At 37.9% G+C, this 25865-nt stretch overlaps 1 protein-coding gene across 1 annotated transcript; it reads right to left on the bottom strand.

The window, feature by feature from the left end:
* On the bottom strand, nucleotides 1-25490 carry LOC118974617 (myosin-4). The gene is made up of 40 exons (XM_037028108.1): nucleotides 25418-25490; nucleotides 25138-25186; nucleotides 22460-22706; nucleotides 22219-22362; nucleotides 21691-21847; nucleotides 20947-20974; nucleotides 20726-20837; nucleotides 20223-20315; nucleotides 20010-20073; nucleotides 19790-19888; nucleotides 19577-19680; nucleotides 17675-17813; nucleotides 16990-17108; nucleotides 16740-16889; nucleotides 14676-14846; nucleotides 12629-12938; nucleotides 11222-11295; nucleotides 10568-10655; nucleotides 10367-10484; nucleotides 9924-10047; nucleotides 9707-9843; nucleotides 9322-9577; nucleotides 8399-8641; nucleotides 8150-8326; nucleotides 7781-7926; nucleotides 7427-7517; nucleotides 6953-7342; nucleotides 6145-6271; nucleotides 5544-5662; nucleotides 5220-5416; nucleotides 3768-3951; nucleotides 3331-3496; nucleotides 3100-3224; nucleotides 2403-2711; nucleotides 2109-2312; nucleotides 1671-1796; nucleotides 1412-1582; nucleotides 1222-1326; nucleotides 1025-1120; nucleotides 1-278 (listed from the first exon to the last, which is right to left on the bottom strand). The coding sequence occupies exons 3-40, from the start codon at nucleotides 22661-22663 to the stop codon at nucleotides 126-128; spliced, it is 5820 nt and encodes a 1939-aa protein (XP_036884003.1). The 5' UTR covers nucleotides 22664-22706; nucleotides 25138-25186; nucleotides 25418-25490; the 3' UTR covers nucleotides 1-125.
* Between the last annotated feature and the right edge of the window lie 375 nt (nucleotides 25491-25865).

The following is a 25865-nucleotide window of genomic DNA, read 5'->3' as shown; positions in this document are numbered from 1 at the left end:
TATTTTTAGATTGCAAAATTCTCTGCAAATTTTATTTTACTTTTTATATTACAGCAACATGTGACAGTGATAAAGAACTTCACATTGTGTGCATTTCTTTGGTCACCTTTCAGCATTTGGATGCCTTACTCTTCACTTATGATTTTTGTGTGAACCTCGCGGCTCTTCACCCGCAGCTTGTTGACTTGGGACTCAGCGATGTCAGCCCGCTCCTCAGCCTCCTCCAGCTCATGCTGGAGCTTGCGGAACTTGGAGAGGTTGACGTTGGATTGTTCCTCCTGAGGATGAATGGAAACGCATTTGAGAATACAAGAAAATTTGACATTTCTGATTCTTATTGCCTTTGTTACTAGAAGCAGCTACAAGACTGGCTTCATGAATGAGAAAGCGAAAGATTCTGTCATTTGGTGATGTACTTATTTGGGGGTAGGGCATTTCCACATACTTGCCTCTATGAATGAGTGGGCTTACAACCCCCCTGTTCAGTCTTTCTTACTTAAGTTTCTCTCTGGCAAACTTAAGATGCTACAGTGATCACAGGGAAATCAACATAGCAGGAATCTGAATCAATCTTGTATCTACAAAACAAACTTTTAAGAGGAGGCAAAGCAGGTAGTATTGGTGCGAAAAACTTGAGGAACATTTCAGAATTAACAAGATAAGAAAGATAACTGCAGCCAAATTAGAAAGAAATGTCCTGAGATGGATTTATCATGAAATTAAATAAGACTTGAACTTCAGAGCCCTCATTGGCACAGTCCATATGAGTGCTGGGAATATAGGACTTCCAGACAGGAGTCACTTTCATGTGAACATGTCTGGAAATTGCTTAAGGAAGTCTCAGAATAAGTGAACCTGAATCTCAAAGGTTGTAGTAATTCATGGTAAAATTTTGTCATTCTAAATAAATATCTAAACACACCTAATTCTTTCTTCCCAATTTTATGTTCTTTGCCTTGAAAACAGTCTCTTAAGTTCTCAAAACTTCGTGGACCTGAACCTTTCACTCTGAAGATATACTCACAGCTTCTTCAGCTTGTCTCTTATAAGCTTTAACTTTGGTTTGTAATTTGTCCACCAAGTCCTGCAGCCGGAGAACATTCTTGCGGTCCTCCTCAGTCTGAAATGAAATAGATACCAAATAGATAGTGTCATGATTTGAAAATAATTCATTTTATCTTTTTGAAAATAAAATTTGGAAAATATGGAAATGTTGGTCACCTGGTAAGTGAGTTCCTTCACTCTTCTCTCGTGTTTGCGAAGACCCTTGACTGCCTCCACATTGCGCTTCTGTTCATTTTCAACCTCATTTTCAAGCTCCCTCACCTGGAAAAGAACAAAGGCATTTAATGGTTGGCTATAACTAGCTCTGTGAACAGGCTGGGAACTGAATGAAGTAGTGGAAACCCACCCTGGCCTCCAGTTTCTGGATCTGCTTCTTCCCTCCCTTCAGGGCCAGCTGCTCAGCCTCATCCAGACGGTGCTGCAGGTCCTTCACCGTCTGCTCCAGGTTCTTCTTCATCCGCTCCAGGTGGGCGCTGGTGTCCTGCTCCTTCTTTAGCTCCTCAGCCATCATGGCTGCCTAATTAGCAAATAAATCGTGAAAATAAGGAAAGCTGGTAATGGCAGGTAGCATGCATATATATCAGTAAAACAAATGCTCATCTCACATCAGTGATGGCCTTCTTGGCCTTCTCTTCTGCATTGCGAGCTTCCTGGACAATGTCTTCCATCTCCCCCTGGATCTGGGAAATGTCAGTCTCCAGTTTCTTCTTGGTGTTGATCAGGCTGGTGTTCTTGTTAAAATATCACATTTAGAAATATTAAGTACATGAAAGCAAAGTCACAATGCCTGCTGTTCTAATGAAATCACAAACTAATTAATTAAATTAATTAGCATCTCAGTTGACAATGTATTTTTAAAAGACAGTCACCTCTGAATGTCAAAATTCAGAAAAGCACAAATATTGTTAATGCAAAGTACTAAATATTTTAACTTTATCGTCCATGAAACATTATGAGTAAATGTTTAGATAGTACTAAGACAGGAGCAAGAATTTGATATTCCTTCCTCTATTTTTCACTATTCTCTTATCCTAGCTACTCACCTGGGTATGCAACAGCTGGACACGCTCACTGGCATCCAGCAGCTCCTGCTCTGCAACTTTCCTGCTCCTCTCTGTCTGCTCCAGAGTGGCCCGCAGCTCCTCAATCTCAGCTTGCAGCAGGTTGGCTCTGCGCTCAACCATGGCCAGCTGCTCCTTCAGGTCCTCCTGGCCCCGGAGAGCATCATCCAGGTGGATCTGCGTGTCCTGTGGCATGAATGAATAATCACTGAGACAACTTGTTCTCAGGGCCTTAGTCACCCCAATGTCCTAGGACCAACTGCTGGACCCCTTTACCTTGAGAATGCCTTGGGTGTTCCTGTAGTTCCTCAGGGCCTCAGCAGCCATGCGGTTGGCATGGTTCAGCTGGATTTCCATTTCATTCAGATCTCCTTCCATCTTCTTCTTGATCCTGATGGCATCATTCCTGCTCCTGATCTCAGCATCCAGCGTGCTCTGCATCGATTCCACAACTCTAATATGATTTCTCTTCAGCTGGTCAATTTCCTCATCCTTTTCAGCAATTTTCCTGTCAATTTCAGACTTGACTTGGTTCAGCTCCAGCTGAATGCGCAGGATCTTTCCCTCTTCATGTTCAAGTGATGCCTTAAGGACAGCAAGAGGTGACATTAGCAGGGAATAAAAGTGTATAGTATTCTTGGAATAGGAATTAGTTCTTAGTTTGGGGCTGCCATTAACACATCGTTATTCCATTGTTGTAGGAATTTTTACAATATGTTATTGTCGGTTTTGTTTACTTCTGTCTCCCCAGCTAGGTAGTGCCCCTGAAGGCAAGGCCTTTAACTTGGTTTTCTCAGTGTCTAGCAGTCAGTCTGACATACAATTCTGTTAGTTGTATATGTGGTCAATTTCCCATCCCCATACTCGTATGCAGGGTAAAAATTATTTGTCTTTTCTCTTGATTCATCCATTCTTGCATGCGATAGACCCTAATTTTTCTCAAAATTGTTTTCAAGTGTACAGTAATGTCTACCTCTGCCTCCTCTAAAGCAGCCTGAAGTTCAGACTTTTCTTGCTCAATTTGCTTCTTTATTTTTTCCAGTTCATGAATACGTTTCCCTCCTTCTGCAATCTGCTCGGTGAGATCAGAAATCTCCTCTGTTGGTGGACAAAAACATACAAATTTGTTCGTTGAGGAAAAGCATCCTTTCACCTCTTTTTCAACTCACTTTACTCTTTTAAAGAAAAGATAAAAGGTACTCACGTTGCAAATTCTTATTTTCCCGCTTCAAGGTTTCAAGTTGGTCTAAGGATTCCTCATAAGCATTCTTAATCTTGAACAGCTCTGTGCTGAGGGAGCGAGACTCCTTTTGGGAAGCTTCAAGTTCAGCGTGAGTTTCTTCATACTTCTGTTTCCATTCTGCCAGGACCTGAGGGGCAAGGAATAGTCAAGAAATTTAGTGGAGAAAGTTTGAGATAATGAAACCATTTATTGTAGCAACTCTCAAACAGAGTTGAGACGTCTGGGACTGAAAAATCATTATGAATGAGAACAGTGAAAATCACAGGAACTGTCCACCCCATCAATGAGACAAGAGCTGCTGAGAACAGCCGTCAGATGGTTGGAATAAGGCACACTGAGTAGCAGGCTATCTTTAATCATATGTTGAATGCTGAGGCAGAAGCTTCTTTGGAAATTACCTTATCGAAGTTCCTCTGCTTTTTGTCCAGGGCTGCGCAGGCAGCATTAGATCTCTCCACATCGAGCATGAGGTCCTCAACCTCATTCTGGAGCCGCTGCTTTGTCTTCTCAAGGGAGGCACACTTGGCATTCACAGCTTCTACATGCTCCTCAGCATCCTGCAGCCTCTGGGCCAGCTTCTTCCTGGGAAGTGAATTAGGGACAATAGACGTGAATAGTCATCAGTGGAACTGGGTGTTCAGAGTGGGTACAAGAGAGTGATTTCCAGTCAGACTCCATAATATTCTGCTTTTGAAACTTGTTTTCCAGGTGTAGTTCTGTGTTAATTCATTCCCACTCTCCCACCAACCCAATACTGAAGACAACCCAGATTTCAGTATGGCTGTACTTCATAGTCTGGCTTTAAGGCAATCATGATCAGCCTAAGGCAACATTTTGCCCTTCAGAGTAGCTGGTTCAGTCCTTCTTTAGAGAATGTTAATATCTACCTCGAATGACTGCTATTTATCGTTTTCTGCACTGAATTTTGATATCCAGAGAGTAGAGTCTGTATTTTGCTAATCTTTGTGTATTCTTGTAGGCTGTCATATGTATTATTTACTCAGATGCTGTCTTAATTGTATTCAAATAAAGTATACTTGATTTTGTCCAATTGTTTAATTATATTTGTATTTTCCCAGCGTTTCATAAATCCTTTAAGAAAAAGCTTTCCCAAATCTACATAAATTTTGCTCCGAGAGCTCTGCTAAGCATCTGTTCTAAGGCATTCACCAAAACACTATAATTCCGATGATAGGGATGTGCCTTGGCCATAGACTAAATGAATAAGTCTCTCCTTAAACTTCCTGTTGAATAAGTAGGTCCCTTTCTGTCCAGACTGTCTCTCTTAACAGTTAAGTCTTGAACTTTTGATTTCATTGTATATTTAGTCCATTATAAAACAATTTTATTTTTATTACAGAATGTTATGTCTGTTTTAATTTTATTGTCTCTTCCAGTATATTTATTCCCCCTTCCTTTTCAATGTGTCCATATTTTCACATCTCAAAAGGAGGAGCTGTACTTTAAAGTTCAATTATTTTTCTCTCACATATCCATCACCTTGGACCAATATTTTTGTTGGTTGTTGAGGGAGAGGAGAGGCACAAGAAAGCACAATTAGTTCTTATTCTATCCACACTTGTATAGATAGAATGGTGGCAAAAGTCTCCCCCTTTAAGAACAATCATTCAGCTTCCTCTTGCCTTATGTTTTTTCTTTTTTTACTCTCTGGCTTAATGTCTTTTTTTAGACAACCTAGAGTGTTTTTCTTGCTTAGTTTTATGTTCATGTGTATTTTTCCTAGGTTTTTAAACATTTTGGGGGGGGGAGAAGTGGACCCTTGCCCATTCATAGTGGTAGCAGAAGCACTTTTTTAACAGAGATACTTTTTAAGTAAGTTTGGAACATACTTGGCCTCCTCCAGCTCCTCTGTGCGCTGGATGGCATCTGTCTCATACTTTGTCCTCCACTGGGCAACCTCGCTGTTGGCCTTGGACATTGCCCTCTGCAGCTCGGCCTTGGCTTCCTGCTCCTCCTCATACTGTTCCCGCAGTAGGTCACAGTCATGGCGGGAGGACTGCAGGGCATGAGCCAGAGCACTCTTGGCCTGAACCAACCAAAAGGTGTGTAATGTAAGTTTGTGTTCTGATCATTGATATTCTCTATGTGAAGTTCAATAGTGTCTCATGCCTTAACGCTCAACTGGTTGAAAGTATCAGCTGGAGAATTCTCACCTTAGACTCCTCTTCTAGCTGCCTCTTTAATTCCTCAATCTGTTGTGTAAATGCTTGTTTGCCTCGGGATAGCTGAGAAACCAGAGCATCTTTCTCATCCAGCTGTCGTGAAAACTCACCTGGGAAAGACAAAACATGAGTGATATATTTCTGTGGTCTAAATGAAGAATAATTTAAAGGATGAAACAACATCAGAACTCTCTTATTTCATATGATGGACAGAATAACTGAAGAGCTTTGATGCTGTTGAGAAGATGAGTTCTTACTCTTTAAAAATGTTATGAGCTTTGTTTGATATTTTAGGATTTGCGTTTTTAAAAAGTTTATATTGTATTTTTCCATTACCATTTAGTCCCCTTACACCCCTATTCTAACGCTAAAGCAAGAAAAATTTTCTCAGCCCAGTGAGCTTAATTTTTTCCAGTTATAGCTTATAAATAATTTTTTACCATCTTACAATGAAAATATGAAGGAATAACAAGTCAGTGGTAAATGGGTGTACATGGCCCAGGAAATGATTTGTGTTTGATAGGTATATACTGGTTGAGGCTTGCCTTTCCTTCTTCACCTCTCCATAGGATGATCATATTTATTTACTAACCTGATTCTGTATGCAAACGTGCTCTCTGAGCTGATAATTCATTTATTAAGCGTTGTTGCTCCTCCTCCTTTGTTTTCACTTCACTAAGCTGGTCTTCTAGTGTGCGGCACATTTTCTCGAAGTTTCCCTGTGGTGGGACGTACAAAGCGGTAAGATGATACATTTTTATGTGTAAGTTTGATATTTGGAGATCTGTAAGTAGTTGTGGGAAAGGGATGAGCTTTATCTACTTCCAAGCCCTGTGTGGCGTCTTAGATGTAAAGGCACATAATTTTGCCTGAATGAATAAGTGATTGTATAAAGGATATTGGAAATTATTGGAAAACATAAGCATCATTTATATTCTGCATCATGTTGTAGAGTATGATTTTTAGTGTTTTTTTAAATAATTGCATTCTTTCATAGTATTAGTGACAAAGTTTAATGTGATTGATACCGCCCTGGCTGGTGTTGCTCAGTGGATTGAGTGTTGGCCAGTGAACCATAGGGTCACCAGTTTGATTCCCAGTCTAGGGCACATGCCTGAGTTGTAGGCCAGGTCCTCAGTGGGGGTTACGTGAGAGGCAATTACAAATTGATGTTTCTCTCCCTCTCTTTCTCCCTTCCTTCCCCTCTCTAAAATAAATAAATAAAATATTTTAAAAAATAATCTCCACATATAAATCAAGTAATTCAATATAGTGATGTCTATTGAGAATAACTGTAATATTTGAAATAAGATCTAAAGTTAGATAAGATTGTTGTATATAAACTTGATCATTTTTGAATTGTTGTAAACAGGATGAAAGAGTAACAAGTTGATAAAGACCTTGGCTTTGGTGACAGTCTCCATGTTACTAGCAAGGTCATCGATCTCCATCTTCATTTCACTCTTCTCCTTCTCCAGCTTCTGCTTGACCCTCTGCAGGTTGTCTATCTGCTCCCCAAGTTCAGCCACACTGTCTGCATGCTTCTTCCTCAGGGTGGCCGCTGTGGCTTCGTGCTGCAGGGTGGCCTCCTCCAAGTCCCTGCGCATTTTCTGGAACTCAGCCTCCCTCTTCTTGTTCATCTCAATCTGGGCCGAAGTGGCCCCCCCAGCCTCTTCCAGCCGCTCACTGATCTCCTCCAGTTCCCGGGAGAGGTCAGAGCGCTGCTTCTCTGCTTTGGCCCGAGAGGCCCGCTCTGCCTCAATTTCCTCCTCCAGCTCCTCAATGCGTGCCTGGGAGTGACACACTAACATTAATGTGAATTCATGGCAGTTTTGATTCCTGAAGTGCCTAAAAGGGTGAAATTTATGACTTACCTGTAACTCCTTGATCTTCTTCTGCAGCTGCATCCCAAGGGCCTGTTCATCTTCAATCTTGCTTTGCAGATTGCTCATTTCAAACTCTTTCCTATTAGAAGAGCATCACATTAGCTTACATTCAGTTCTCTTACCATTCTTTGTATCTAGGTATAATTGAACATCTGTTTATACTATTAGTGGTAAGGAAGTGAGATGCATGTTTTACAAGTCAGTAATCTACAGTTTTCATTAACTAAAAAGTAAAAAAAGTCTTTTTTCCCTATATAAAATGAAGTAATATTGTAGAGATTTTTAAAGCATGTATTTTGTCTGAACTGACTGACAATAAGAAAGTTACAATTGAATACTCACTTTTTGAGTTTCTCATCAAGTTGCTGTTTGTCATTTTCTACATCCATTGTGGATTCTTGGGCCAATTTTAGGTCACCTTCCAGCTTTCTCTTGGCTCTTTCTAAGTCCATGCGAAGTTTCTTTTCTTGTTCCAGAGATCCTTCAAGCTAGATTTTTAGTGGATTTTATTTATTTTTGTTATTAATCACTTTGAGGGCCATGTTACTAGCCCTCAAAGATACACAGGGGAATTTTAAAAGATACATTAAATAGCCTGAACTTTAAATATTATTCCCAAACCAGTTATTAAGAGTTTATGAGCATCATTAATGTTTACGTGTTACAATTGATTATTTTATCTTAAGAGACAACACTGTTTTTCACACTTACATCATCCACTTGCTGCTCTAGCTTGATTTTGGCTTTGGTCAGGGTGTTGACTTTGTCCTCTTCTGCCTGCAGGTCATCCAGGGTCTGCTGGTGGGCCTCCTGGAGGGCCTTCTTCTCCTTGGTCAGCTTAGCTATGGTTTCATCCAGGCCTGCCATCTCCTCTGTGAGGTTTTTCACCTAGAAAGTCAAGGAAGAGAATGTTTCTACTATCAAGCAGCTTATTGTAGTATAACAGAATATGTTTCATACCTTGTTCTCTGTGGCGTGTTTCTCCTTTTCAACCTTGGCCAGTGTCAGCTCAAGGTCATCAATGTCTTTCTTCAGTTCTGAACATTCATCCTCCAGTTTCCTCTTCTTGGCTGTCAGCTCAGCATTGATCTCTTCCTCATCCTCAGCTCTCTCAGTCACCTCTTTAATTTTGGCCTCCAGCTGGATTTTTGCTTTAATTAGCTGGTCACATCTTTCCTCTGCATCAGCCAAGCCTTCAGCTTCCTAAGGAAGAAATGAATTGTTTTCATTTGTCTAAACTATATCTGCAAACTCACAGTAATTTATTAAAAGGTGGAAATTTCAGTGGCTCAGCCAGTTTGGTCAACACATATGCCAACTACCTTGTCAATTTTCAAAAATTAAAAGGACAAAAAAAATAGTAATACTGATTAAATATAGTGAAATTTTCCCCCAAATATCCATATGTGGAAGGTCAAATCAGGAAAATAAGCCTTTTCGCAAAATCTATACCTCTGCTACTTTGCAAATTCACTTATTCTATCTAGGACTCAGTTTTCTTGCATTTGAGGGTGATTGATTTAAACTTTTTTTCTGTACTGATGAAAACAACATAGCTTGTGTATTTTATCCATAAAATTGACTAAAAGCATTATAATTCAAGAGAAAGTTCTATAAAGAAAGGAAAGTGTCAGCAGATATTTTTGTGACTTTGCTCACTGATCATCAAACTATGTGTGAATGTACACATGAACATAGGCAGCATAATTTGTGACTTTGCATCTATTACTTTTTTAGATCTAAATCCTGATAGTTTTGAAAAGCAAACAATTACAACAAATGTTTTTGTGGAAAGCATTTATCAACTTAAAAAATTATCCTATCACATCAGATAGTGATAGGATGGTAAAATGTGGCTGAAGTGTACAATGTATGATACTCACAGATTGAACTTGGAGTTGTAGGTCATTTTTCTCTTGCATCAGAGTTACCATTTTCTCTTCAAGTTCTTTCCTTTTTGCCTCTGATTTAGCCAGGTCTTCTTTGGTCTTCTCAAATTCTTCTTTCATGTTGGCCATCTCCTTCTCTGTCTCCGCACTCTTGAGGAGGGGCTTGATCTTGAAATACAGCTTCATCCAGGGCCAGTGCTTCACATTCATGAAAGCACGGACATTGTACTGGATGCAGAAGATGGACTCTCTGTGGGAAAGAAAAAAAGATGCAAATGAAAGAGAATGCGGAAAGTGATCATTCCTCAACAAATGTAATGACTGCATTGGATTCAGCTATTAAAATGTGGAGAAAAAAGAGTTGTACTTGGTCCCTTACCTTCTTTCCATCATCTTCCTGAACTCCACCCTCATCAGGTACCCTCTGCACATGGCTTGAGTGCGTGTGATGAGTTGAGCCAGCTTATCATCTCGCATCTCCTCTAGAGTTCCCAACAGGCCAGCTTTAAAGAAAACCTTGCAAAAGAACAAGTTAAATATGATATTTTATTCAGATCCAAAGGAGTTGAATTTATGATAGAAATTCGTGTTGGTACCTTAGTATGACCAAATTTGTACTGGGTGTGGTCAATGTCAATGGACCCTAGAAGTTTCTCAGCAGCTTTCTTGCTGTCAATGAACTGACCCTCTGGAATGGCACTTGCATTTAGAACCTTGTATCTGTCAGAATAAACAAAATATTAAAATGTGGTTTTCTTTACTGAAATAAAAAGGTAGAACCTTTAGTAGCTGTTGTTGACAAAACTATAGATTGATTGTTGGAGAAAAGTACTGAAATAATAAAACTGTGCTTTATGTAAAACTTGCAAAGATATAATGAAAAATTTTTGATCATATAAACCAAGACTTCTTTCTTTTATGATCACCTTTCAATTAACTGCATTTTGGTGTTCAGGGAAAAGTTAAAAAGATGTTTGAAATATGTGGCAATTTTGAGATAGACTAGCACACTGAAAGTCATAAATAATGAGATACAAACCTCTGTTTGAAGTCTGCATAGAGGATTCTGCTTGGGAATCCCTTCCTGCAGATTCTGATGCCTTCCAACACACCATTACACCTCAGCTGGTGCAGGACAAGTTCATGCTCCATGGCCCCTGAAAGGAAGATGTGTTTTTCCCTTTAAAATTCTCACAGAAAGTCTCACTGGAATCTTACTTGAATATCAGGAATATCTTACCAGGAGTTTTAGTTTCATTGGGAATGAGACAGCGTACAAAGTGGGGGTGAGTACTCCTCAAGTTGGTCATCAGCTTATTTAAATTCTCCTATAAAACCATGTGAAAAGTTTTAAAAATAATTTCTTGTATTTACATTAGAGTCCCTATCAATGATCTGTAGTTAATGTGCTTCTGTTTCCTATTTCAATGAGCTGTCTCAATGAAGAACAAATCATAATTACAAAAAGAAATTACATATGTGGAACATAGATAGAAAATTATGGATTACACAAAACCAGTCAATCTCTGTATGTTTCCCTTAATCACTGCCAATCAGAGACATTTTATATTGAGACTTTGGTCATATGAAATAGATGTAACTAAATACAGTGGTTGCTTTTAAGTGAGCATTTGATTTCATGTGAAATTTGCTTAATACCAGATCTTTCAGATTTGGGGCTTAAAGAGGATGTGCTTAATTTAGTATGAGGTTTGATGTGAATAGACATGCCTGGGTCCTCTTGTTAATTTTTCCTAAGGCATTTTTTAGATTATTTTTAGTACATCTGTACCTTTTTCTGTTTTACAATAGATTTCTTTAAAAAATCTTTAAGTTATAATAATTTAATTTCTTCACAAGAGTAAAAATTTGGAATTCAAGAAATACACTGTACCCTGAAAAGAGCTGACACTGTCTGGAAAGAAGATCCCTTCTTCTTGGCACCTTTCTTTCCACCACCACCACTTTCTGAAAAATAATATAGAGAAATTACAGTTATTTTCAATAGCCTTTTAAGTACTATCCATAGACACCAGGACTGCCAAAATACCACCTGAAATTTAAATTTGCACGCATTCATTTATATCATTCCTATTCTTTTCATATCTCCCCTCCTTCAAATTTAGATTTGGAAAATATAAGCGTTAGCTTGCATTATAAGTGTTCAGGAAAACACCACCACCACCAATAACAAAAACAACAACAACAACAACAACTACAACAACTACATAACTGTATGTAAAGTGTAGATTTGGGAAAGGGATGGGTATCCTGTAATTCAAATCAGCAGGAGCTGCCAAGAGACAGAGAAAGGCCTCAGTGCACACAGTCCCCAGAAAACAGGTGAAGTTGCATGTCTGGTTCCAAGTAGGTGAGCCTCTGCTAACCTGCAGGTTAGACCTATATTCTATTTGCCTATTCTTTTGCCTGTTACTTGTAGGTGACTTAACAGAACTTTAATTTCTGAAGCACTAGTGCCTTAACAAAGAATTTTCTCATCTCCAACTTATGGTAGAAATGAGCTATATGACCAAGCAAGTTACTTAACTCTTTGAGTTTCTGTTTTCTTATTGGTTAAAGGGGCCCATACTAAATGACCCATTGTGTCGATTTTAGTTCTGAAAGTCTGTGATTATAAGACTGTACCACACTTATTAATTATACTTCATTTCATTAGATCCATATTGGCCAGTGTTTTCATGTTAGGTTTTGCTATAACTGTGTCAATCTCAGATAAATGGTATATTTCTGATTTCTAGCTCTAGGAACATAATGATGAAATAAAAAATACCCATCAGTAGAGTAGTGGATGAGAAAACCTATGGTACATTTGCACAATGGTATACTACTTGACCTTAAAAAAAGAAGGAAATCTGACTTTTGGTTACAGTGTGGATGGAACTGGAGAATATTATGCTAAGTCAAATAAGCCAGTAAAATACAATATGATTTCACTTATAAGTGGAATCTAATGAATGAAATAACAAAATGGAAACAGACTCATAGATAGAGAACAGACTGACAGCTGTCATAGGGGAGGGGAGGGGCTGGGGAACAAGGTCAAGGGATTAAGCTAAAACTGCACAAGACTCATAGACACAAGCCATATGGTGATCACCAGAGGGAAGGGGTAAGGGAGGGGGAGGTAGAACAGGGTAAAAGGGGGATCAATGGTGATAGAAGATGACTTGGGGCGGTGAACACACAATACATACACAGATGATGTATTGTAGAATTGTATGCCCAAAAGCTATATAATTTTGTTAACCAATGTCACCACAATAAATTCAAGGAAAATTACCTGCTTCAGCAGTTTGAGCCCCAGAAAAGAGGAGAGACAGAGTCTTCATTCCAGATTTCTGGTACAGCCCAAGCACCGTCTCATTCAGGGGGTCCTTGTTCTTGTCAAGCCAGCCAGCGATGTTGTAGTCTACGGTGCCTGCATAGTGCACCAGCGAGAAGTGGGCCTCGGCCTTGCCTTTGACAGCCTTGGGCTTCTGGAAGTTGTTGGATTTGCCCAGGTGCTGTTCATACAGCTTGTTCTTGAAGGAGGTGTCTGTGGCCTTGGGGAACATGCACTCCTCTTCCAGGATGGAGAAGATGCCCATAGGCTAAGAGTAGGGAAAGCATATAGGAATGATGAATCTCTAAAAAAAAATATGCTTCAGTAATTTATATACTTGGTGGAAACCTGTAGAAAAGAAGACTTGGAATGATAAATTAATTAGGCATAATACTACTTCATGGCCTCTATTACTGAAATGTGAAACAATCATGTATCAAGGACATATGGGAAATATGTTTGCTAGAGATACTCCATTTAAAAAAAAGATATCTGTGCTATGATAAACTTTATGTTTGCAGAGTATAAAATTAAATTCTGAAACTGCCATTTCAAAGCTGAACTCTTTCTTCATAAATGTATACATTTAAATACTTTCTTCCTTACTGACAGTGTAACTTCCTTCACTTCAAGTTTATACATGACAAAAGTATGAAGAGAAGAGAGATTAAGGATAATGACTAGGAATGATCCATTGCCAGGAAAAAAGTACATCTCATGTTGTATCATAAAACTCTTTGTGCTCTAATCTCTGTTCCCCACCACGGTGGAGTTAAGTGATGCTTATTTGGTTTTCCTTTGTAAGCAGATTGACTTTTTTTGGTGGCAAATTTGGTATGAAATCGTGTTATAAAATTCAATATTCATGGCAGGCGCTGGCTGGTGTAGCTCAGTGGACTGAGCACAGGCCTGCGAACCACACGATCACGGTTCGATTCCCAGTCAGGGCACATGCCTGCTTTGCAGGCCAGTTCCCAGCAGGGGATGCATGAGAGGCAACCATACATTGATATATCTCCCCCTCTCTCCTTTCCTTCCCCTCTAAAAATAAATAAATAAAATCTTTAAAAAAATTCAACATTCATGGCTTTGCTTTAGTCACAATCTGTCTTCCAAAAGCTATTTGGGGTGTTCCAAGAAACTGAAATACTATAGAAGAAAACAAATGCCTTTCCTGAGGACTATACAGTTTTGATGAATAGTAGATATATCGTATCACCACATTATAGTATGTTTTCCCCAAATTGGGCAGACCTAGCCTGCTTTTAACACTCTCACTTCTCATATTTTTATGAATTTTGACATTAGTGTTTGAAGTTTTCCTACACAGCAGTTGCATTTACTCTTCCCACTGAAAGGGTATGGTTCACAAATAACGATATGCCTTATTGTTATCAATAGATACATGATGACTTCCCACTACACTTTTGAAAGTGTTTAACAATTGCTTGATGAGTTTTAACACCTTCTGAACTGATATAACTCTTGCTCTACCCCCTTGATAATGAGGAATTCAGGGTTCATATTCCAGGTAAGGCTATAGAAAGCTTTACTGATTAGTCATCAGTTTACTCAATTGACTACAATTAAAGAGTTAACCTTCCAAACTTTAAGACATCTTGGCATAGCCTGTGTAGGTACACATGAAGGATGACAGATGCACAATATGCAATCATAGGTTCACTGGAGTTAATTACTGTACTCAGAGGACTAGCCACAATTTCATTCATTTTTCCCATATGCATGAAATCATGCAGGAATAATAGGGAAAATGAGGTGATTAGAGGGATAAATGTGACTGTGTATGTGTGTTGTAACAATTTTTCTACAGATTAGTTTTTTCATTAATAATAGGTCATTTGTGACAAATCTCACAACTGACCAGAGTGCACAAGTATACCATGAAATTCCACTGCTTTTTCTTTGAAAATTGGGATTGCAGTTAAGCACAGGAAGGTGGACTATTTGTCCTTCATGTTTCGAAGGTTTGAAAAGTCATACAAACCTTCTCAATGAGCTCAATGCAGGCGGCCAGGTCCATCCCAAAGTCAATGAACTCCCACTCGATGCCTTCCTTCTTGTACTCCTCCTGCTCCAGCACGAACATGTGGTGGTTGAAAAACTGTTGCAGTTTCTCATTGGTGAAGTTGATGCACAGCTGTTCCAGGCTGTTATACTATAGGAAACAATAAGTATAGGAAATTACTCATAACTTAAATATTTGTATCTACAGAGCAGCTACTAATACTTCCTTCTAAATTTAAGGCATTTGATTTATTAAATTACAAAGGTTCAGATTGTTTTTTAAATTTATGGCATAATTTTAAAAGTAAGGAGAATTGACTTCTCTATACTTTGCTCTCCAAATAACTGCATATGAGAAAAAATGCTATTAAATGAGGAGCTCTTTTAAATATTCCCTTAGAGTAATTTAAGAAAGTGTTTCTATACTCATCTGTTTGGATTCAAGATTGATGTTGACTATTTTAATCATTCATAGAACATTTTTGAGACTTCTAGGTTTGAAAGATTAGAACTTTTTTCTATTTGTACTTATTGATTAGATTTTATATCTCTTCAAAGGCCTTTCTTTAGCACAAATTCCATTTTGTACTTTTTTGATAGTTGAAGATTTTAATTCCATTCTTTCAATAAGTTACAGAAAAAGTAGGCAGAAAATCAGGAAAGATATAGTAGACTTAAATGACAGTAGTGACTCACCTCATTGATAGTCCTAGATTTCTCCATTCAACAATGTTTAGCGGAGCTCATGTTTTTTGTCTTTTATCATATAAAATTTGAAATCTTTAATGTAACAAACTACTTTATAATCTAAACCATTTCACAATTTTAAAGCCATATCCCTTAAAAACCCACCACTTTCTTACCACGTTATGCATCATTTAAAAAAAATTTTATTTAAATTTATTGCGGTGACATTGGTTAATAAAATTCTGTAGGTCTCAAGTGTACAATTCTATAATACATCATCTGTATATTGCACTGTGTGTTCAACACCCCCCAAAAAGTCTCCTTCTGTCACCATTTATCATCCCTTTACCCTATTCTATTTCTCCCTACCCTTCTTTTCCTCTGGTAATCACCATACTCTTGTCTGTGTCTGTGAGTTCTTTGTTTTTTTTTTCCTCAAGCCCTTAATTTTTTTTCACCCAGCCCCCAAACCCATCCCCTCTGACATCTGTCTGTCTGTTCTCTATCTATGAATCTGTTTCTATTTTGTTACTTTATTTTGTTCATTAGAGTCTACATATAAGTGAAATCATAGGGTATTTGTCTTTTTCTGACTGGCTTATTTCACTTAGCATAATGCTCTCTAGGTCCATCCATGCTATCACAAAAAGGACAGATTTTGTTCTTTTTTTTTTATAGCCAAGTAGTATTCTATGTGTAAATGTACCATCACTTTTTTATTCACTCATCTACTTATGAGCACTTGGGCTGCTATTGTAAATAACATTGCACTGGACATTAGGGGTGCATATTTTTTGAATTAGTGTTTTGGGTTTTTTTGGATATATTCTCAAAAGTGGGATCTCTGGGTAATAAGGCAATTGTACTTAAATTTTCTGAGATAACTCCACTCTGCTTTCCACAGTGGCTGCACCATCTTCATTCCCACCAACAGTGCATGAGGGTTCTCTTTTCTCCACATCTTCACCAACACTTGTTTATTTTGTGTTTTTTAAACTGAATTTATTAGGGTGACATTGATTAATAAAATTATATAGCTTTCAGGTATACAGTTCTGTAATATAGCATTTATATATTATATTGTATTGTTTGTTCACCACCTCAAGTCAAGTCTCCTTCCATCACCATTTATCCTCCCATAGCCTTTTTTACCTCCCCTCACTCCTTCCCCTCTGGTAATCACCACATTGTTATCTGTGTCTGTGAGGGTTTTTTTTTGTTTGTTTGTTTGTTTTTTGCTTAATCCCTTCACCTTTTTCACCCAGCCCCAGAACACCCTCACTTTTTGTTTATTGACTTTGTATGCTTTAAATGATCGGGATTTGCATTTGCTAATTTTCTGTCAATCATAACTCACATCAAAGATCTCAAAGCCAGCGATGTCCAAGACTCCAATGAAGTATTGTCTAGGCTGCTTGGTGTCCAGCTGCTGGTTGATCCGGGTGACCATCCACAGGAACATCTTCTCGTAGATGGCTTTGGCCAGAGCACCCACTGAGTTGTACACCTTCAAGAGCAATGGTAGTTTCGTTTTTGAATTGAAAACAATGATGGATCCTTGAGTCTCCTTTGGCTGAAATGAGTCAGGAGGTTTAGGTCATGTTTACCTGCTGTACAGTCTGGCCTTTGGTGACATACTCATTGCCAACCTTGACTCTGGGGTAGCAAAGGGCTTTGAGCAGGTCAGCAGAGTTCAGACTCTGGAGATAGGCTGCCTTGTCAGCAACTGTATGAACAAGGTGAAGACAGTGAAAACAATCAACGCTTGTATAATTTAAGGTGTGAATGACAATAACACAGGGAAAAATTTTTGCTTGAAAAGAATATATGCAAGTGCAGTAAAACCTATTCATTTGCTGATGTTGCTTCAATATTATTGGTACCTTTTACGTTAATTTTAGTTGTTTTTTGTGATGATAATTTGAAATTTGAGGAATTAATGCTCTGTGCGATATTCAAAACAGCTAAAGTGGGCCACGGACAAAAAGAATTGAGAAATTCTAATCTAAGGGAGTAGTGACAGTAAAATTTAGATTTCTTTTTTCCAGTGCACATGGGCACACAAAATATTCACTGAAATGAAAAATGTTTTAGTCAAATTGCAAATACTATCTTGTGATAAGTCAATGAAAAATAGAGTGGGCAGACATCATATCAGTCATGTAAAATACTAAGCAGTGTGTCATTTCTATTCCCATCATAGGGTAACTCAAAGTAAAAACACGGTCTGTGCCTCTGAGGAGCTTATGGGGTCAGTTCTGTCAATTGAAAGAATTCAACAGGGAGTTGTACCTTCAGTGCCATCTGGCTCGGCTTGCTCTTCCCTTTGCTTTTGCTTGAATTTCATGTTCCCATAATGCATCACAGCTCCTGTGAGCTTGTAAATGGCCACCTTTTCATCAGCACTGAAACCCAGGATGTCCACAGCACTCTGTGAAGAGTTGAATTTAACTCACATCACAATTATTACCACAGCACACTCAGAATACACCTCCCACTTTTTTTCTTACCACAATTGGTCTTATATTTGATTAACACATTTTCATTTCAAAAGGCACACACATTCATCACCATTTTGTTTCACATAGCTGATACTAAGATGTATGTATCAGCCTTCCCATTGACTCATGTGGACAGTAAAGATACTATATGATTTGCCCACACTCACTTAGCCAGGACTTAAGCCCTGGCTTTGGGTACCAAGACCAGTGCTTTTCCCATTTCTCCACGTTATTAGCCTGGCCTTGCTGTATATACTTATTGTCTCATAGCTTTTCTTGCTCTTTTCTCCAGACTCACTAATCGCTGTGTTTGCTCCTTCTTCTTCTATATTGTCCTAAACTATACATAATCAAAGTCTACCTTTTCACCTTAGTGGGCATGAGGGATACTATTGGGAAGAAGATATGAGAACAATAGCAATGGCCAGAGTTGTTTTGCACAGTCCTCTCTAATACCAGGTCACAGCTTAGCTGATTATGAGATACCTGGCAGTGAACTTGACCCGATCACTATTGGTGTAGGGAACAGATATTTGTGGAAAGAACTGTTTCATTATATTGAAATATATTTGTGTCTTTTTCCTTTGTCAGATTTTGATTACCTTCTTAGTTGCTGGGCTAGGCTTTGAAAAGGCTTTCACAGTGAGGGCAGGCACCAGGGAGGAAAGAATGCTTATTTACTACTCTTGTTTCCTAAGACTCTTTCCTCCGATTGTTGCCTTCACTTCCAGCTCACTGACTCTACCTATTTGCAGAACTTAGACATTGTTACAGAGGTCCTGGAGCAAGACTGTTACATTTTTTTAAATCTCTGAAACTTAAGAGGTATTTCTTAATTCCATAACACATTTGGACTTATGAATATAACAACAAGATGTAGAGAGTAAGAGCTGATATTTATAAGATAAAGGCATACAAGTAATTCACAGACTCTTTGAAAATAATATTTAAAAAGAAAACTATATTTGCAAGCAACTTTAAATCCTATCTTAGGAATGTTGGGGTATTCCCATTGCTATGAAAGTTAATCAAATAAAACTGATTATTCAGAAATTCAAAAGAAAATGCAAAATATGTACACACAAAAAGAAAATAAGTCAAAACCCCTTAAAAAGAGGAAGGAGGGAAAAACTATAGTTGCAAAAATAAATGTAAAAGCCTCATGGAGTCCCAAAAAGAATAATATTGTGGTAGACAATTAATTGCTTCTCACACTGTGTGGGATGGTGAGGCTTATATTGCGAGCCCATAAAGGTATACTCAGAACAGATTTTGTGTTTACGTCTGAGGATAGGGGATTGAATATTCCATTATAAGAATTTTAAAATATTGTAGTTCTTTCTCATATTCTTGGGTATAGGGTCTGACAAAAAATAGAAGAGAAACATCACTAATGGAGTACAAAAACTTACCAAAAATGACTGATAAGATAGCAAAAAATAAAGAATCAATTAGCCAAGGAATGACAAAGATCTAACACTTTAGACATTTAATTTTTCTGATACATATTGGTGGGCAGGGGCATTGAAATATCTTGTACTTTTATTTTATGGGTAGAAAAGCCAAAAAGGTAGTACTCCCTACTTATACTTTTTTTCTACTAATGCTATCTACTCCAATAGAGGAGAGTGTTGTATAATGTGAAATGAATTTACCTTTTCCTGCTTATCCCCATGGTGTATATATTACTTACATCTGTGGCCATCAGCTCTTCCTGGTCATCAATGCTGGGCACTGTAATTTCACCTTGACTGACAAAGGCAAAGTCATAAGGGTTGGTGGTGATCAAAAGCATTTCTGAACACATGGAAGAGAATAATTATAGATAGAGTTACTTTGGACATCAAAAACATTTTAGAGGGACTTCTTAGAAGGGCTGTTATTATCAATCAAAGATATTTCTTACCAATGAGCTCTGGTTTCTTGTTGGACATGATTTGATAAAATATGTGGTAGCTTCTTTCAGCCTTTAGCTGGAAAGTAACTCGGGACTTCTCTAGAAGATCTAGAAAGTGAGATTAAGTATACTTAAAAGAAAAGGCTAAGGTGGAAAATAGATAAAAATAAGATTTTCAATATATACCTCAAATGAAAACATACTCTATAACTAATATTTATTAACTTACATGTTTCAATATCTGCAGAAGCCAGTTTGCCTGTGGCCCCAAAATGGATCCTGATAAATTTACCCTTAAGGAGGCAAAAAAGAAGTTATTGTTCATATTAAGGTAGATGCTAGCTCTTTAGCTATGAAATGAATAGATGGAAATATATTATTATCAGATGTGTTGAAGAGGCAGTGCTAAATATCACATGAATAGGAAGACCAAAAAACTTACAAAGCGAGAAGAGTTGTCATTCCTCACGGTCTTGGCATTGCCAAAGGCCTCCAATAGGGGGTTGGCACTGATGATTTGATCTTCAAGGGTCCCCTTAAGAGAATTGGATAAGACAGATAAAGATACCCTACAAAAGAGAAGTTGCTGTTTGCTAAAATAAGTTCTCAATGATCTTTCCCCTTCTCCTCCCCCCCTTTGCAATAATCTGTAACTTTTGGGTAAGATTTTCTAAAGTGAGTGAGGAGGACAGTTGCAGGGAGGGGGACGCCCCATTGACAGGGTCTTGATTTCTGTATCCTTCAGGACAAGTTTTTCCTCCTAATTAAATGGTCATGAGAACTTTTGCATATCGAACCTGCCAATATATTTCATTCTCACAAGTTCTTCCAAGAGTTATCCCAAATCTGGAATTGCATGCAGCTAAGTTGCCCTGATTCTGAAGTACTGTGGTTACATTTTAAAGCCTTTTAGTTCTTTCATACTGAAATTAACATCATGCCCACCTGCAGTTTGCCACCAGATTCCTCTTTTTTCTTCTCCCCAGTAACTGCAATTGTTGCAAAGTACTGGATGACACGCTTCGTGTTCACAGTCTTCCCTGCACCAGATTCTCCGCTGTCAAGTCCAGACAGAATAAAAAGTCAGAATCTAAGGCTAAGTAGTAACTACTACAAGAATCAAAACTCAACAGGAAAAAAAAAAAAAAGACAGGAAATGTGCATACGTAATCAAGATCGACTGGTTCTCCCGATCTGTGAAGAGAAACCAAAACCCAAGGTGTTTAAAAAACAACAACTTGGCACATAGATTAACACAGTACCTGTAAACTCAATGTCTTAAAACTACCTCCTGACACAAAAATAATAACTATCAATTAGTGCTTTGCTTTTTTCACAAGATACTTTTGAAAAATAACTAGCAAAAGATGTGCTAATTAATCAGTGTATTAAACTTCCATTACCTTTAATGTAATAAAATATGTAATGCATTATTTTACCATACTAGCTATGAAAATAAACTATTGATATAAGATGAATGAATAATAATTTCATGTTTAATGTCCCATTAATTACCTAGTTCATCATTCAAAAATCCTCTTGTGATGTTAATGTCCAATCCAAAGTTTAATGTAATAATTGTGATAACTTCTTAGTGTGAAATTCGAGTTTACTTTTTAGAAGATACAATAAATTAGTTATAATTAAAATGCATAGTTGGCACCTAGATTTGGTTAATTTTGAGCTGGAATTTGCACAAAATAATTTAGATTTTAGCATAGAAATGTAAGCAAAAGTCCTTTTTTTTGGAACTGGTACCTTTTATTCTAAATATACTCCTTAATTTTACTAGTGCTATTATTGTGTCTGTGCTAAACATCTTATTCTCAAAGTACTGGGTCTATGTCTTCTGCATTACCAGTATACAAATCTTTTGTGGCTATAGAATTTGTAGTTATGGACTTGCTCACCAGTCAGCATGAACTGATAGGCATTGTCCGAGATGGAGAAGATGTGGGGCGGGGCCTCCTGGCGCTTTTTGCCTCGGTAGGCAGACACCACCTCGGGGTTGTACACCGGCAGCCACTTGTAGGGGTTGACGGTGACGCAGAAGAGACCCGAGTATGTCTGTGGGAAACGACAAGGTTGCTCAATCAGTAGTCACCTCATTAATCTGCCTGGGAAATATATAGATAGAGACCTGAGTATTGCATTTAAGGGACCTAAGCCTGAAGTTCTCATATGACATAATGGTTTCATTCATTTGCTACCTCCCTCTAAGCACCTTCTGCTTCACAAAATGCTGCAGTTTTCCAACTATCTCAGTATTTAGTAGATGGTTTTCCACACACATATTTTCAAATACATCAGCATTTACAATACTAACCAAATGATTGGCCTTAAAATAATGTTGAGTAGCAAAATCTGAAAATAAAGTTTTGTTTTAGCTAACACGGTACATGGAATTATTGCAAAGTAATGTCGATGAGGGCGCTCACGTAGATCATCCAGGCTGCATAACGCTCTTTGAGGTTGTACAGCACAGCGGGCTCATGCAGGTGGGTCATCATGGCCATGTCCTCTATCTTGTCATATTTGGGAGGGTTCATAGAGAAGACTTGGTCATCCTTAACTGTGACAGTCTTAAGAAAAGAAGGAGTCAGTGTGTATCAACTAAGTAGTAGAAAAGTATCCATTATGCCTCTCCCTCCTTTTATTTGCTTATTTATTTTTACTCACAGTTCCACCTTCAGTCTTGGCTGTCACTTTCCCTGCTTCCCTGCTCTGCACTGTCGCTTTCACATAGGACTCCTTAGGATCCACCACAAAAACAGAATTCTTGGCATCAAAGGGCTTGTTCTGTGCCTCAATTCTCTCCTTTTCAGATTTTCGGAGGTAAGGAGCAGCCTCCCCAAAAACTGCCATCTCGGCGTCAGAACTCATGGCTGCAGGTTATTGATGGCAACACAGCACAGCCCAGGTGTAACTAGAGGGAAGAAACAGAGTTGGATGATGACCCAGGTTGCAGGTGGGCTTGGTCCTGTTGCTCACCTGTTTGGTGAACGGACTTCACTGGCTGTGCTTATTTCCTCACTCCTGCTTTTAGGAGTCATTCCTGTGTGTTTTGTACAGGTTTGGAAATATTAGATCATTGATTGAAAGTCTTATATTGGTGGCTTAATTTTTGTGAAATTTCAAGCTTCCATTGTATCTTTTGTATCAAATGAGATATGTGAAGGAATTGATGTTTCACTCAGCAACATTTGTAATACCCCAAGTGTATTCAGAATCTCTTCTTTTGCTGCTTGCTTTTCTTTTCTTTCCTTTTTCTACACATCCCCCTTTTTGACATTGTGATGATACAATGAATTGGAAAATAACTGTTAACAATGGGTTTACAACCTAAATGAAGCTATTTAAAATACTCAATTATTTAAGCAAATTTTCTTGCTGCCCAAATTATTAAAGATGGATATATAAACTGTATTTAAAAGATATTAAAATTGAACATACAAAAGACACATCTGTTCTTCGAGAATGTAGTCCAGGTTGAAAACACCTAATAAACACAAACTCCTAGTTAACTTAAAAGCACTAGGTAATTAAAGGGGAAAGTAAGTACAATGATAGCTGAAAATCCAACAAATGACCCTATCCTAACTCAAAATTATATTATATCAGTTCTTAAATTGTGTAAAAACTAGAAATATTATCTAAACAGAATATAACTTTAAAAGTTTCTTGGAAAATATCTGAATTTTGAATAAAATATTTGTAGGGTTGCATACTTTCAGTCTATACTTCTCTTTGTTTTTAGCTGGATTTTAGCATACATAGCTTTTTTATCTGATTCTTGTTGTTTTAGGTCTCTCTCTCTCTCCTACTCCTCCTCTTAGTTAAAAAAAATACCAATCCTCTAAATATATCTTCTGAAATGAATAGCCAGTATAAGGTTGCAAGCTAAAATAAACTTAATTTTTCCCCACTGTCATATTAATTGTGAGAAAATAAGTCTCACCCTGGCGACAAGGACAGAATGATTGCCCAGAGTTAGAGTAGGTGACCTTTGTGGAGCTGAAGAGGGGATGGTTTGTGGAAAGCAGTGTCTTGGTTGTTAGCAGCAATACAATGTCAACCTTTTATAAGCTTTCCAGGAGTCTTGGTCAAAACCTCCTCCCAACTCATAATGCGTTAGATATGGAATTCACTGCCTACTAATCTCTGAAATCAGTATAATTCATACTTGTAAAAGTTTCTTGATAATACGGTGAAATTTAAACATTTTCAGGGGACAGATATTGCAACATTTAATGTTAGAGTTTTTTTTCTTCAAAGAACAATTGTTATTGTGTTACATCATTTTTTATTTCTATGGTTGTTTTTACACCAGGCAATTTTGAACTAACTACCATGTAGAGATTACTGTGTATAGTGTATCCACAAGACACAGAAAGGATGTTACCCTCCCCATTTCATGCCTGAAATCGGTTGTTTCCCAGCTTGTGTATCACAAGCTCTCAAGGGTCCTCAAGCTTGTTGAAGCAAGTTCTTGAATTCACCTGCACAGTGAAAATTGCCTTGAGTTCAATAAGCGACATTCCCACACAAACAATATGTTTTCTTTTCTAAATGAGTGCTGCAGTATTAAATATAAACTCATTTAAAATAATTATTACATGTATAGTAAGTTTTCATCATTATATGTATTCCTAATATAATGCAAAAAGTACAGGTTCTGGCACTTAGAGTTGGGGGAGGTCCATTAAATGTTTTTGGTTCTATGGGAGAGGTCCTAGGAAATCACTGACTTAGATCATAGATGGCAAGAGCTGGAGAGACCTTAATGACCACCTATAATCCAGTCTTGTCATTCTATGGATGAGGAGAGTAAGGCTCAGAAAGACAAAGGGTCATTCAGTGACACAGGGGTGTAAGTGGTGTTGCTTGGACATGGGTCCTATTCCCCAAAGTTCACTTTAGGGCCTATTAGTGCTAATTCCGCTGCAACACACTATTTCAAGATATATAACTGCCAACCGGCTTCACCAGGCAACTAGAGTTAGTGTAAAGCCTAGACTGGCACCTAGAAATTTTGACTGCCAGATCAAGCCATTGTTGCTATTACCATTCCATCTCTCTGATGTATCCTTATGGTTTTAAGTTGCAGTAGTAGTTTACATTAAATGTTACATGTGATTGTTGCATACTATCTACAATTCTAACAACATGTAAAACAAAAGAGTCATTAAGTTTTTTGTGATTAAAGGGTCTGAACAGTCAAGGTTTTATGAAAAACCATTCTTAGAGAGCATGGCTTATATCCTATTCCTAATAGTAAACTAAGATGGTAGCTCTTTAAGACATAGCAATATAGAGATCCCTTTGTTCTTTAGACTGTAATAATAGATTATTCTTACCTCTTGTGTTACCAGGTGGAGAAGGTGGCAGGTTCAAAGCAGACAACTACTGTTGAAAGAAAAACAAACAAAAGAATGTGGGTTCTTTAATTTTTTCAATTTAATCTATTTAATTCACTTTTTTTCAATTTAAAATACTAGTAATTATTGTGCAGCACAATGTCACCCTTAGGAATGTTACAAAGAAAAATTAAAAATTGAGGCACAGTAGCGATTGCCCTTAGGTAAATAATAATTCAGGAGTGTAAAACTAGCGGAGTGTTCTTCCACGTATACATACCTTAAAGAATTTTGACGAAGGACAGGACCCAGGCATCTCGGTTCCACTTTTATAGAGACCATTCTGCAAACACAGCAGCCACCTCAGCTGTCCTAGCTGGGAACCTACTTGGCAATCCCTTTGCACAATATTCACTGACTGTGGCTGTGAATGGATATAATTAGAAATATTTGCTGTCAACTATAAACAATTTGACAGAGGATAATCTAGGGCTTTTTAAATAGGCATTTGATAGGGATGGGGATTCAGGGCTTCTAAGGCTGCTTCTTCAGCTTTGCCGTTGCGTCATTCGTCGCAAAACTCAGAGCCAGGTTCCCACTCACTCTCCTGACTATAAAACTGGTCTGGCGGAATGAGCCTGATGTGAGGAGTTCAGGACTAATTGATATGTTAGCGCTTAGAGCCATTGAAAAGCTGGGATGAATTTTAGATCTGACACTATGATTGG

This window comes from Sturnira hondurensis, unplaced genomic scaffold, assembly GCF_014824575.4.
Source record: "Sturnira hondurensis isolate 20B ecotype Veracruz unplaced genomic scaffold, ASM1482457v3 Scaffold0019835, whole genome shotgun sequence".
NCBI lineage: Eukaryota > Metazoa > Chordata > Mammalia > Chiroptera > Phyllostomidae > Sturnira > Sturnira hondurensis.
This window is presented reverse-complemented; position numbering and strand designations above follow the sequence as displayed.

What these genes read in the sequence shown, in the direction of transcription:
- LOC118974617 (XM_037028108.1), bottom strand. Translation starts at nt 22,663, where the DNA reads ATGAGTTCTGACGCCGAGATGGCAGTTTTTGGGGAGGCTGCTCCTTAC. An exon ending in CCAAGAAGGCCATCACTGAT is followed by an intron (nt 1,583 to 1,670) that starts GTGAGATGAGCA and finishes TTTGCTAATTAG; the next exon opens with GCAGCCATGATGGCTGAGGA. An exon ending in AGAGACAAGCTGAAGAAGCT is followed by an intron (nt 279 to 1,024) that starts GTGAGTATATCT and finishes ATTCATCCTCAG; the next exon opens with GAGGAACAATCCAACGTCAA.